Source organism: Oncorhynchus nerka, linkage group LG27 (assembly GCF_034236695.1).
Source record: "Oncorhynchus nerka isolate Pitt River linkage group LG27, Oner_Uvic_2.0, whole genome shotgun sequence".
NCBI classification, from domain to species: domain Eukaryota; kingdom Metazoa; phylum Chordata; class Actinopteri; order Salmoniformes; family Salmonidae; genus Oncorhynchus; species Oncorhynchus nerka.
In genome coordinates, this window is record NC_088422.1 from 24,494,515 (window position 1) to 24,508,562 (window position 14,048).

The 14,048-nt window shown below is 43.5% G+C and overlaps 1 protein-coding gene across 1 annotated transcript in view; it reads left to right on the top strand.

Moving 5' to 3' along the window:
* Positions 1-12,243, top strand: part of LOC115111424 (spermatid perinuclear RNA-binding protein-like) — a 47,643-nt gene extending 35,400 nt beyond the window's left edge. Inside the window, exons 12-18 of the mRNA XM_029637458.2 lie at positions 3,368-3,576; positions 4,034-4,198; positions 5,756-5,890; positions 6,069-6,209; positions 6,326-6,452; positions 7,248-7,298; positions 8,149-12,243. Of these exons, the coding sequence (XP_029493318.1) occupies positions 3,368-3,576; positions 4,034-4,198; positions 5,756-5,890; positions 6,069-6,209; positions 6,326-6,452; positions 7,248-7,298; positions 8,149-8,237 (917 nt within the window). The 3' untranslated portion in view covers positions 8,238-12,243. The remainder of the gene's footprint in view (positions 1-3,367; positions 3,577-4,033; positions 4,199-5,755; positions 5,891-6,068; positions 6,210-6,325; positions 6,453-7,247; positions 7,299-8,148) is intronic.
* The last annotated feature ends 1,805 nt before the right edge of the window (positions 12,244-14,048 follow it).

The window sequence follows — 14,048 nt, forward strand, 5'->3', positions numbered from 1 at the left end:
CATCCTGTTTCCATTGAACATCCTTGAGATGTTTCTACAACTTGATTGGAGTCCACCTGTGGTAAATTAAATTGATTGGACATGATTTGGAAAGGCACACACCTGTCTATATAAGGTCCCACAGTTGACAGTGCATGTCAGAGTAAAAGCCAAGACATGAGGTCGAAGGAATTGTCTGTAGAGCTCCGAGACAGGATTGTGTTGAGGCACAGATCTGGGGAAGGGTACCAAAAAATGTCTGCAGCATTGAAGGTCCCCAAGAACACAGTGGCCTCCATCATTATTAAATGGAAGAAGTTAGGAACCACCAAGACTCTTCCTAGAGCTGGCCACTGGCCAAACTGAGCAATCAGGGGAGAAGAGCCTTGGTCATGGAGGTGACCGATGGTCACTGACAGAGCTCCAAAGTTCCTCTGTGGAGATGGGAAAACCTTCCAGAAGGTCAACCATCTCTGCAGCACTCCACAAATCAGGCCTTTGGAAGCCACTCCTCAGTAAAAGGCACATGACAGCTCGCTTGGAGTTTGCCTAAAGACTCTCAGACCATGAGAAACAAGATTCTGGTCTGACGAAAAGAAGATTGAAGTCTTTGGCCTGAATGCCAAGTGTCACGTCTGGAAGAAACCTGGCACTATCCCTACGGTGAAAAATGGTGGTGGCAGCATCATGCTGAGGGGATGTTTTTCAGCGGCAGGGACTGGGAGGCTAGTCAGGATCAAGGGAAAGATGAACGGAGCAAAGTACAGAGTTCCTTGATGAAAACCTGCTTCAGCGCTCTCAGGACCTCGGACTGGGGCGAAGGTTCACCTTCCAACAGGACCACGACCCTAAGCATACAGCCAAGACAACCAAGAATGGCTTTGGACAAGACTCTGAATGTCCTTGAGTGGCCCAACCAGAGCCCGGACTTGAACCCGATCTAACATCTCTGGAGAGACCTGAAAATAGCTGTGCAATGACGCTCCCCATTCAACCTGACAGAGCTTAAGAGGATCTGCAGAGAAGAATAGGAAAAACTCCTCATGCAGGTGTGCCAAGCTTGTATTTAAAAAAATATATATTTAGCTAGGCAAGTCAGTTAAGAACAATTTCTTATTTACATTAACGGCCTACCCCGGCCAAACGCTAACCTGGATGACGCTGGGCCAATTGTGCACCGCCCTATGAGACTCCCAATCACGGCCGGTTGTGATACAGCCTGGAATCAAACCAGGGTCTATAATGACGCCTCAAGCACTGAGATGCAGTGCCTTAGACCGCTGCGCCATACCCAAGAAGACTCAATGCTGTAATTGCTGCCAAAGGTGCTTGAACGAAGTATTGAGTAAAGGGTCTGAATACTTATGTAAATGTGATTTTTTTAACCTGTTTTTGCTTTGTCATTATGGAGTATTGTGTGTAGATTGACGAGGGGAAAATAAGGCTGTAACTTAACGGAATTGGGGGGGAAAGTCAAGGGGTCTGAATATTTTCAGAATGCGTTTTTTTTTTTACAGGACACCTTACTCACATTACAGCACAATCCATGTATTACCACCACCACCTCCCACTGACACACCTGTTCCCTCCCTCTGACACACCTGTTCCCTCCCTCACTATCACTCCTGGGCATTTAGATTAGAACACACCTTGAACACCTGCCGTGCTGATCTAGTACAGAATCAGAATCATCTGTATAGAATTAGACCTAGAAAGTACTATACAGAATGAAACTACTCAGTTGTTCAGAATCACAATGTACCACATTGAAGTTGAAGTTGTAAGTTTACATTCACTTACGTTGGAGTCATTTAAAACTTGTTTTTCAATCACTTAACACATTTCTTGTTAAACTATAGTTTTGGCAAGTCGGTTAGGAAATCTACTTTGTGCATGACACAAGTAATTTTATAACTATTTTTTACAGACAGATTATTTCACTTATAATTCACTGTATCACAATTCCAGTGGGTCAGAAGTTTACATACACTAAGTTGACTGTGCCTTTTAAACAGCTTGGAAAATTCCAGAAAATTGTCATTGCTTTAGAAGCGTATGATAGGCTGTGGATGTATTTCAAGGCCTACCTTCAAACCCAGTGCCTCTTTGCTTGACATCATGGGAAAATGAAAAGAAATCAGCCAAGACCTCCGAAACAAAATTGTAGACCTCCACAAGTCTGTTTCATCCTTGGGAGCAATTTCCAAATGCCTGAAGGTATCGCGTACTATTGTTTGTACAGATGAACGTAAGTATAAACACCATGGGACCACGCAGCTGTCATACCGCTCAGGAAGGAGACGCGTTCTGTGTCCTAGAGATGAACGTACTTTTGTGCGAAAAGTGCAAATCAATCCCAGATAAACAGCGAAGGACATTGTGAAGGTGATGGAAACGGGTACAAAAGTATCTATATCCACAGTAAAACGAGTCCTATATCGACATAACCTGAAAAGCCGCTCAGCTCCAAAACCGCCATAAAAAAGCCAGACTACAGTTTGTAACTGCACATGGACAAAGATTGTACTTTCTGGAGAAATGTCCTCTGGTTTGATGAAACAAAAATAGAACTGTTTGGCCATAATGACCACTGTTATGTTTGGAGGAAAAAGGGGGAGGCTTGCCAGCTGAAGAACACCTTCCCAACCGTGAAGCACAGGGGTGGCAGCATCATGTTGTGAGGGTGCTTTGCTGCAGGAGGGACTGGCGCACTTCACAAAATAGATGGCATCATGAGGGATGGAAAATGATGTGGATATATTGAAGCAACATCTCAGGACATCAGTCAGGAAGTTAAAGCTTGGTTGCAAATGGATCTTCCAAATGGACAATGACCCCAAGCATACTTCCAAAGTTGTCTCAAAACGGCTTAAGGACAACAAAGTCAAGGTATTGGAGTGGCCATCACAAAGCCCTGATCTCTATCCTATAGAAAATTTGTGGACAGAACTGAAAAAGCGTGTGCGAGCAAGGAGGCCTACAAACCTGATTCCAGCTCTGTCAGAAGGAATGGGCCAAAATCCACCCAACTTATTGTGGGAAGCTTGTGGAAGGTTACCCAGAACATTTGACCCAAGTTAAACAATTTAAAGGCAATGCCACCAAGTACTAATTGAGTGTATATAAAATTCTGACCCACTGGGAATGTGATGAAAGAAATAAAAGCTGAAATAAATCATTCTCTCTCCTATTATTCTGACATTTCACCTTCTTAAAATGTGGTGATCCTAACTGACCTAAGATAATTTTTACTAGGATTAAATGTCAGGAATTGTGAAAAACTGAGTTTAAATGTATTTGGCTAAGGTGTAAGTAAACTTCTGACTTCAACGGCATACTTTTGATTGATGTTATTGAATGCCTGTATGGTCTCCATGTTTCCTCCTAGTTCTGGACAGTAAGATGATGGACCCCAACCACCCCATGAATGCCCTGATGAGACTGAACCAGGTCCACCCGGGGCTGCATTATAAGCTGTTGTCCCAGTCTGGCCCGGTCCACACTCCAGTCTTTACCATGTCTGTGGAAGTACAGGGCACTGTCCATGAGGCCTCTGGCTCTTCCAAGAAGACTGCCAAACTCAAAGTAGCACTTAAGGTAACAAACCTATTTCTGTAAATGTCACAGGATAAACAAATGGAGTAACTTGAGGTTGGTGGCACCTTTTAATTTGGGAGAACGGGCTTGTGGTAATGGCTGGAGCGGAATCAGTGGAATGGATTATGCCACTCCATTAGCTCCGTTCTGGACATTATTATGAGCTGTTCCCCTCAGCAGCCTCCTGTGAATGGGATACATGTTACGAGAGGATGAAGATGAACAGTTAGGACAGGCAGAGGACAGAAATGGATTTTGAACAAAGACGTAGAATCATCTGTACCTGTACTGTAGCACTCTGACACGGACAGTATTACATGGACTCAAGGCAGATATGACAACTTTGGGGTCCTCTCTATCATGATAACACACTGTGTCCAAGCGAGTGCTGCTCCTCTAGATCTTACAGTGCATATTATTTGACCACACCTTTGTTCCTCTTGCTCATGGTCTCCAGGTCCTACAGGCTCTTGGTTACCCAGCTGGCTTCGAAGTGGACCTGGACTCCCTAAGCGCTGATGAGAGGTCTGACGGTGAGGGACGCAACCACAGAAGTGAGAGAAACGACAGAATGTCCACCAGCTCCAGAAGCAACTCTGTCACCTCCACAGACACATGCGAGGTAACCACACAACCGTCACACCGACAACACGAGGTAACCTCACAACTGTCACACCGACAACACGAGGTAACCTCACAACCATCACACCGACAACACGAGGTAACCACACAACCGTCACACCGACAACACGAGGTAACCTCACAACTGTCACACCGACAACACGAGGTAACCTCACAACTGTCACACCGACAACACGAGGTAACCTCACAACCGTCACACCGACAACACGAGGTAACCTCACAACCGTCACACCGACAACACGAGGTAACCTCACAACCGTCACACCGACAACACGAGGTAACCTCACAACCGTCACACCGACAACACGAGGTAACCTCACAACCGTCACACTTGGGCTGGGTATACCGTATTTTACTATATACCGGTATTGGTGCACGGACCGGTTTGGGTTTTTACTTTACCTTCTATAACGTTATTTGAATGTTTGGTTTGTTAAATGTGACATGCGTGTAACTTACATTTTTATAGTTCACCCAAGTGTTTTGATGCGAGTCGCAATTTCAACATTTGGTTAAAAATAAGGCCTAGTATTTTTGCCCATATTGGGGTAGTGTGAAAATTCTCAAATGAGTGCTGGAAATGCAGGAAAATATTTTGGGTTGAATTGAACCGTATAAAACAATCAGAATGGAGAAAGACCCATTAAAATCATTTAGAATAGATGTGTTGCCACCCAAGGGTCACGCACTTCTCATAAAGCAAGTGTATTACTTTTATTAATCAAAACATAAAATACAGTCAAAAATTTGAAAAATACCATGATATTTTTTGGCCATCTCGCCCAGCCCTATATCACACTAACCGCACGAGCTAACCACACAACCGTCACACTAACCGCACGCGCTAACCACACAACCGTCACACTAACCGCACGCGCTAACCACACAACCGTCACACTAACCGCACGCGCTAACCACACAACCGTCACACTAACCGCACGAGCTAACCACACAACCGTCACACAACCGTCACACTAACCGCACAACCGTCACACTAACCGCACGAGCTAACTGCACAACCGTCACACTAACCGCACGAGCTAACCGCACAACCGTCACACTAACCGCACGAGCTAACCACACAACCGTCACACTAACCGCACGAGCTAACCACACAACCGTCACACTAACCGCACGAGCTAACCACACAACCGTCACACTAACCGCACGAGCTAACCACACAACCGTCACACTAACCGCACGAGCTAACCACACAACCGTCACACTAACCGCACGAGCTAACCACATAAACGTCACACTAACCGCACGAGGTAACCACACAACCGTCACACTAACCGCACGAGCTAACCACACAACCGTCACACTAACATGACAACCTGTTCTGTCATAACAGCATTTGAGCTCATTATTCAGGTCCAGATTGTCTGACTTTCATTGTGTCTGCTTATAAGTGAGAATGATGTTAGAAGGGTGTACATCCCGGATTAATGTTTTGTGTGGTTCACCGACTGGACTCATCCATTGCTCAGTTCAACTATACGGGGGTAGTGATTTTCCCCCATATTATCATCCCTAGTCCCGCATCCCAGGCCCTCTCCTCACGCCAGGGGGCAAGAACCCAGTGATGGAGCTGAACGAGAAACGCAGAGGCCTGAAGTATGAACTCTTATCAGAGACTGGCGGCAGCTACGACAAACGCTTCATCATAGAGGTCTTTATCCACACACACACACCCCACAGCCTTGCACCTGCTTGACCTTTCACTTTACATAATTTATCTGACTTATCTAAAAACAAAAAAATGAATCTAGAGCTTTGCTATTTCACTGGGCTGTGAAATGGCCCTAGTGTAGTTCTGAATGATTAACAGTGTGTGGTGTGTACTGTAGGTGGAAGTTGATAAACAGAAGTTCAGAGGCTCTGGTCCCAATAAGAAAGCAGCGAAGGCTAGTGCTGCCCTCGCTGCTCTGAAGAGACTCTTCTCTGACTCAAAAGACCCCCACAACAATACGAGGGGGCCCAGGACACCGGTGGGTGGACAAACATCACTGTCAGCACATCCATAGAATTCATATTAGTCGTGCAGCATACGTCCAAATGTATGGAAAGGTGACGCCATAACCGTAATGCATGTGTGTGTTTGCAGGTGAAGAGAACTGTGTCGTCAACCGTGTCTATCCCAGTCCATGCCCACAGCAGGCCTAGAACCAGGCCAGTGATGCACAGAGCACCTTATATCAGCTCTCCACCTACCCATGGGTACCTCCCACCAGGTAAGACCCGGGGCTTGGTGTGTAAGTGCGTGGTCCGTCAGGTTTGGGGTCAAATTCATTTCAATTCCAATCAATTCAGAAACAACACTGAAATTTCATTTCTCTTCAATGCTTTAAAATTGTGACGTTTTGGAATTTGGTGAATTTTCTGAATTGACTGGAATTTAAATGGGATTGACAACAATCCTGGTGTCTGTTAGGTTGTTGCTCTACACTGAGTATATAAAACATTAAGAACACCTGCTCTTTCCATGACATAGACTGACCAGGTGAATCCAGGTGAAAGCTATGATCCCTTATTGATGTCACTTGTTAAATCCACTTCAAACACTGTAGATTAAGTGGAGGAGACCATTTAAAGAAGGATTTTTAAGCCTTGAGACATGGATTGTGTATGTGTGCCATTTATGGTGAATGGGCAAGACAAAATATTTAAGTGCCTTTTGAATGGGGTATGGTAGTAGGTGCCAGGCACACTGGTTTGTGTCAAGAACTGCAACGCTGCTGGGTTTTTCATGCTGAACAGTTTCATGTGTATCAAGAATGGTCTACCACCCAAAGGACATCCAGCGAACTTGACACAACTATTACAAGCATTGGAGTCAACACGAGCCAGCATCCCTGTGTAACGCTTTTGACGCCTTCTAGAGTCCATGCGCTGACAAACTGAGGCTGGTCTGAGTACAAAAGGGAGGAGGGGCGCAACTCAATATTAGGAAGCTTTTCCTAATGTTTGGTATACTCGGTGTAGAAGTACTACTCCTGTAACTCAAGTTCCTTGACCTCTGTTTTCAGGCTATGGAGCTCCATTTGGCTATGGTCCTGCAGCTCCCTTCCCTGCCTATGGTAAGCAGGGGCCAGCAGCTACTAGACCGTGTCATGCATGTGCTTGTTGTTCCACCTCACCTTTCCATTTCCTGATTTCTTAATGAGGGTGGTCAGACATAGAACAGTCAAATGTGAGATCAGTATTATATCTGCACTTTTCCATTTTTGATCTCTTGACTGGTTCAGTCCACTTGACTGATACACAGGACTAGACTATGTTCGAAGTTTAATTTTAATGGATAGACTACATTTAAAAAATACATTAAAAAATCTTTGTAGGTTTTTGCTCGAGAATGCCCTCTGTAATGTTCCCTGTTCTACAATCGTCCCGTCTTCCGTCTCGCACCACGACTCTCCGATTTAGGACGGCTGTTCACCCCCATGTGTACAACTTAGACAGAGACTTTGAAAAATGATTGTTTTTATTTTGTATAGTTTTTGTATGATATATTTTTAAGGGTACAAAAATACTCGCTTCAATGCACTGTAAAATCGATCTTGTTCCATGGATATTGATTGTCCATACATTTTTGTTATTAATACGTCTTTTGTTCCTAATCTATACATTTAATTGGTTACTTCCGAGTTTGTTTGAGACGTATTTTGAGATAAATAATATTCATTTATTTTTTTCAATTGTATATCATTACTTCTTGCCTAGTGTTCTGGAATTCACAGCTAGACCCAAGTCACCACTTTTTTGTTTTAAATATCCACTGCAATCCTCTCATTCTTCACCTGATCCAACACAGCAAATCCTGACCAAAAATGGCGTCATGTCTACTAGTGTGTAACACTGATTCCTACAGGCCACGGTCTTAACTAAAGTCTCTCTGCTCCCTCCCCTTCTTTCTCCCTCTCTCTGTAGGTGGTTTGTACATTGACAGTGCCTTTTACCAGCCACAGACAATTGCCACTCCTATTATAATTCACCTGGGTCCTCAGGAGTTCTTCTGATCTCGCAGCCAGTGGGGGATGACTTGACATTTTGAAACTTCCCGTTTCCTGTCTGACCAGGCTTTATCTACCTTACTAAGGCTGTCCAAATTCTCCACCCTTTTCACGTATTGTGCAAGTGCACACAAGGGTGGAGAATCGGGACCCATCTCTCTGAGCAGACATCAATCCAAGAAGGAGAAGAAGCACAACATTGTCAGGGTTGGAACTTTCCAGTGTGTTGCAATACTTGACAATCTTTTATATCTACTTGAAATAGTGGAAATGTGCTGTTTTGGAATGGACGTTGCATAACACTGCAATATTTGTGTGATATAAACTCAGCAAAAAAAGAAACATCCTCTCACTGTCAACTGTGTTTATTTTCAGCAAACTTAACATGTGTAAATATTTGTATGAACATAAGTTTCAACAACTGAGACATAAAATGAACAATGTGACTAACAGAAATTGAATAATGTGTCCCTGAACAAAGCAGGGGGGGGGGTCAAAATCAAAAGTAAGTCTGTATCTGGTGTTGCCACCAGCTGCATTAAGTACTGCAGTGCATCTCCTCATGGACTGCACCAGATTTGTCAGTTCTTGCTGTGAGACTCTTCCACCAAGGCACCTGCAAGTTCCCTGACATTTCTGGGGGGAATGGCCCTGGCCCTAGCCCTCACCCTCCGGTCCAACAGGTCCCAGACGTGCTCAATGGTATTGAGATCTGGGCTCTTCGCTGGCCATGGCAGAACACTGACATTCCTGTCTTGCAGGAAATCACGCACAGAACGAGCAGTATGGCTGGTGGCATTGTCATGCTGGAGGGTCACGTCAGGATGAGCCTGCAGGAAGGGTACCACATGAGGGAGGAGGATGTCTTTCCTGTAAACGCACAGTGTTGAGATGGCCTGCAATGACGACAAGCTCAGTCCGATGATGCTGTGACACACCGCCCCAGACCATGATGGACCCTCCACCTCCAAATCGATCCAGAGTACAGGCCTCGGTGTAACGCTCATTCCTTCGATGATAAACATGAATCCGACCATCACCTTTGAGACAAAACCACGACTCGTCAGTGAAGAGCACTTTTGCCAGTCCTGTCTGGTCCAGCGACGGTGGGATTGTGCCTACAGGCGACATTGTTGCCGATGATGTCTGGTGAGGATCTGCCTTACAACAGGCATACAAGCACTCAGTCCAGCCTCTCTCAGCCTACTGAGGACAGTCTGAGCACTGATGGAGTGATTGTGTGTTCCTGGTGTAACTCGGGCAGTTGTTGCTTCTATCCTGTACCTGTCCCGCAGGTGTGATGTTCAGATGTACCGATCCCGTGCAGGTGTTGTTACACGTGGTCTGCCACTGCAAGGATGACCAGCTGTCCGTCCTGTCTCGCTGTAGTGCTGTCTTAGGCGTCTCACAGTACGGACATTGCAATTTATTGCCCTGGCCACATCTGCAGTCCTCATGCCTCCTTGCAGCATGCCTAAGGCACGTTCACGAAGATGAGCAGGGATCCTGGGCATCTTTCTTTTGGTGTTTTTCAGAGTCCGTAGAAAGGCCTCTTTAGTGTCCTACGTTTTCATAACTGTGACCTTAATTGCCAACCGTCTGTAAGCTGCTAGTGTCTTAACGACCGTTCCACAGGTGCATGTTCATCAATTATCTGGTTTATTGAACAAGCATGGGAAACCGTGTTTAATCCCTTTACAATGAAGATAGGTGAAGTTATTTGGATTTTTATGAATTATCTTTGAAAGACAGGGTCCTGAAAAAGGGAAGTTTCTTTTTTGCTGAGTTTTATATATATATATCACACACACACACACACACACACACACACACGGTACCAGTCAAGTTTGGGCACAGCTACTCATTCAAGTTTTTATTTTTTTATATAACTTTTTTCTACATTGTAAAATAATAGTGATGACTTCAAAACTATGAAATAACACACATGGAATCATGTAGTAACCAAAAAAGGGTTAAACAAATCAAAATATATTTGAGATTCTTCAAAATAGCCAAGTTATGCCTCAACCAGCTTCACCTGGAATGCTTTTCCAACAGTCTTGAAGGAGTTCCCATATGCTGAACACTTGATGGCTGCTTTTCCTTCACTCTGCGGTCCAACTCATCCCATACCAATTGGGTTGAGGTCGGGTGATTGTGGAGGCCAGGTCATCTGATGCAGCCTCTCCTTCTTGGTCAAATGGCCCTTACACAGCCTGGAGGTGTGTTGGGTCATTGTCCTGTTGAAAAACAAATGATAGTCCCACTAAGCGCAAACCAGATGGGATGCCGTATCGCTGCAGAATGCTGTGGTATCGTGCCTTGAATTCTACATTTTTCACTGACAGTGTTACCAGCAAAGCACCCTCACGACACCTCCATGCTTCATGGTGGGAACCACACATGTTGATATCATCCATTCACCTACTCTGCGTCTCACAAAGATGTAGCGGTTGGAACCAAAAATCTAAAATTTGGACTCATCAGACCAAAGGACAGATTTCCACTGGTCTAATGTCCATTACTCGTGTTTCTTGGCCCAAGCAAGTCTCTTATTCTTATTGGTGTCCTTTAGTAGTGGTTTCTTTGCAGCAATTTGACCATGAAGGCCTCATTCACGTAGACTCCTCTGAACAGTTGTTGTTGAGTTGTGTCTGTTACTTGAACTCTGTGAAGCTTTTACTTGTGCTGCAATTTCTGAGGCTGGTAATTCTAACGAACTTATCATCTGCAGCAGAGGTAACTCTGGGTCTTTCTTTCCTATGACGGGCCTCATGAGAGCCATTTTTATGGCGCTTGATGATTTTTTTTTGACTGCGTATGAAGAAACATTCAAAGTTCTTGACATTTTCCGGATTGACTCACCTTCATGTGTTAAAGTAATGATGGACTGTCGTTTCTCTTTGCTTATTTGAGCTGCTCTTGCCATAGGCCTATTTGGTAAAATACCAAGTATATACTATCTTCTGTATACCACCCTTGTCACAACAGAACTGGTTGGCTCAAATGCATTAAGAAGGAGGCAAATTAACTTTTCTAACAAGGCACACCTGTTAATTGAAATGCATTCCAGGTGACTACCTCGTGAAGCTGGTTGATCGCTTTGCACACTCTTAGCATTCTATCATCAAGGAAAAGGGTGGTTACTTTGAAGAATCTCAAATATATTTTGATTTAACATTTTGGTAACATGATTCCATATGTGTTCTTTCATAGTTTTGACGTCTTCACTATTATTCTACAATGTAGGAAAGTGTACAAATAAAGAAACCATTGAATGAGTAGGTGTGTTCAAACTTTTGACTGGTACTTTGTGTGTGTATGTATGTTACGAATTTAATTTGTAAGTACTGTAAAAACAATTTCCACATTTTAAGTGTTAGCAGAGCTTAGACTAATACTAGTCCATTTAAAAAAATGTCAAAGTAGCAGTTAATAGCATGACTCTACTCAGGCCAGCACATTTACATCTTGAATGATATCTACAACCAGAAATTAGTAACTCAATTTCTGTCTCCATCTCTCACAAATGCACCTAATCCTGTAACAGTGGGCAAGACATGCATGTATTTTTCAAGTTTTCTCTGTAATTGATGTATCTTCAGAAATTCTTAGATCCTGTTTGTTGTGGTTTAATGGCTTTGCCTGCACTTGATCAAATGCTGCTGGTATTGAATGTCCTCTAAAGTTAGTGCACACGTCTGTCGTGTGCTCATGGTATTACGTGTTCTATCCATTATTTTCTCAGAACAATATTCAGATGGACTTGTGATTTTGATTTGTTTAAAAAATAATAAAAATTCTCTGTGAATGATTTCTTTGTAAAAACACAACACAACTTTCTGAAACCTGAGCGCTCCTTCAGTGGCAGCTTTGTTATACCCTCCAGTTCAATTATTTGTTGTTTTCTGGACATTTTATTTTATCTTTTTGTGAATGTACTGTCTCATTGCCCTCAACTATTTCTACAGTCTTATGAGTGTCTCAATCCTAGAATAAAGGGCTGACTCTACCTGTTATTTAGTGATTTACTGCTCTTGGACCCATTCATCCATCCGTTTCCTCTTGAGCTGTTACTGCTTACCACAGGATTCTGTTTTGTATGAGCATGCAGTGGGGAGTATCTATGTACAGTACAAATTGAATTTAGCATTAAACAAACCTGTTAAAGAGAGTCTTGGACATGTGAGTTAGTTATAGGCCTTGTCACCTGGAGTTAAGCTCTACATGGTAGCCACTAGAGCCCCTTGCTTCCAGCCTTGCCCACTTAGCAGCTTGTCCTGACGTTGGCCCCGAATGGGACCCAAAATAAGCTCTAGTTGCATCTTCACACACTGGGCAGGCTAGCGACTGCCTGACACAGAGGAATGGTGAAGTCATTTGATCCTAGACACACATGATCATATCGGATGGATCTGCAGAGACGCTGGTATTTTTAGCAGTGTGAGCCAAGCAGGAGGTGGCGTACGATTACGCAACGCTGGCACTTGCGTTAGTGGTGGTAGCTTTGCTGTGGTCTGTCATCCTATCTTTCCACTGACTGTCCCAATAAAACATGTAAATGTATATTAATCTCCTTTTGGTCTGTGACCACTGATAGATGAAAGTACATTTTGGCGCACCATTTGAGTAACATTTTATAGGATTTTTCTTACTTTACAGTGCTGTATAGTCCTTTTGAGATCAGTGGTCACGAAGTAGTCAGACCAGAACTATATATGTATATATCACAGGAGGTTGGTGGCACCTTTTTTAGTTGGGCTCCCGAGTGACGCAGCGTTCTAAGGCACTGCATCTCAGTGCTAGAGGTGTATCACAACCGGCCATGATTGGGAGTCCAATAGGACGGCACACAATTTGCCCAGCGTCGTTAGGGTTTGGTCGTCATTGCAAAGAAGAATTTGTTCTTAACTGACCTGCCTAGTTAATTAAAGGTTAAATATATAAAATAAAAAATTATGCTGGGCTGTCAATTTTTCAGGGCCTCCATCTCAATCCCCCTGCCCCTATCGGGTGGCAGGCTGTGTTTGAAGACATGGGTTTAAGAACAAGATAATTTATTACATTTTAGCATGTGGAGGGTGCATTCTAGCACTTCCAAGCCAAAACCTATGGCAATGTTTTGTAAATATAGACTCTGCTTCAAACCATTGACAACTGAAGGGCCCAGTTTGATTGTTTGGGACAGATCCTCATGAGTTGTGGCACAAATTCATCTCCGTCCCCTTTATAAATCCTCTGATCACGTAATTACCTTTTAGGTTTGTCATTTTTTCAATGACTTCAAATGCAATATGTAATATGGTTCCATTTCAGAGCAGCAGTGATCTCCATCACTTTACAGCTTTCTTGCCAATCATTTTCCTCATTTTTAGTCAGGGTTTAATTAGTAATTACAAACATTAGCTTTCAACCTCTACTTAGTAAAAGTAGCACACCAACACCTGATTCAACTAATGTCAACTTCTCAAAGGCTTGATTATTATACATTTTTTTTGTTGAATCAGTCACTGCTCTGGAACCAAAACCTGCACATCTGGGAAAAGCATGTGGAGTGTGACAGCAGCACCCTCTACTGGCCTTTAGCCTCTACACGATCAGGGTCGTCAGTGGAGGTACCAGTTTAGGTTTCTCTCCAAATTGACTCCACTTTCAAATATACTGAACAGAAATATAAATGCAAAATATTAAGTGTTGGTCCCATGTATCATGAGCTGAAATAAAAGATCCCAGAAATGTTCCATATGCACAAAAATGCTTATTGTCTAAAATTTGGTGCACAAATTTGTGTACATCCCTGTTGTGGGCATTTCTCTT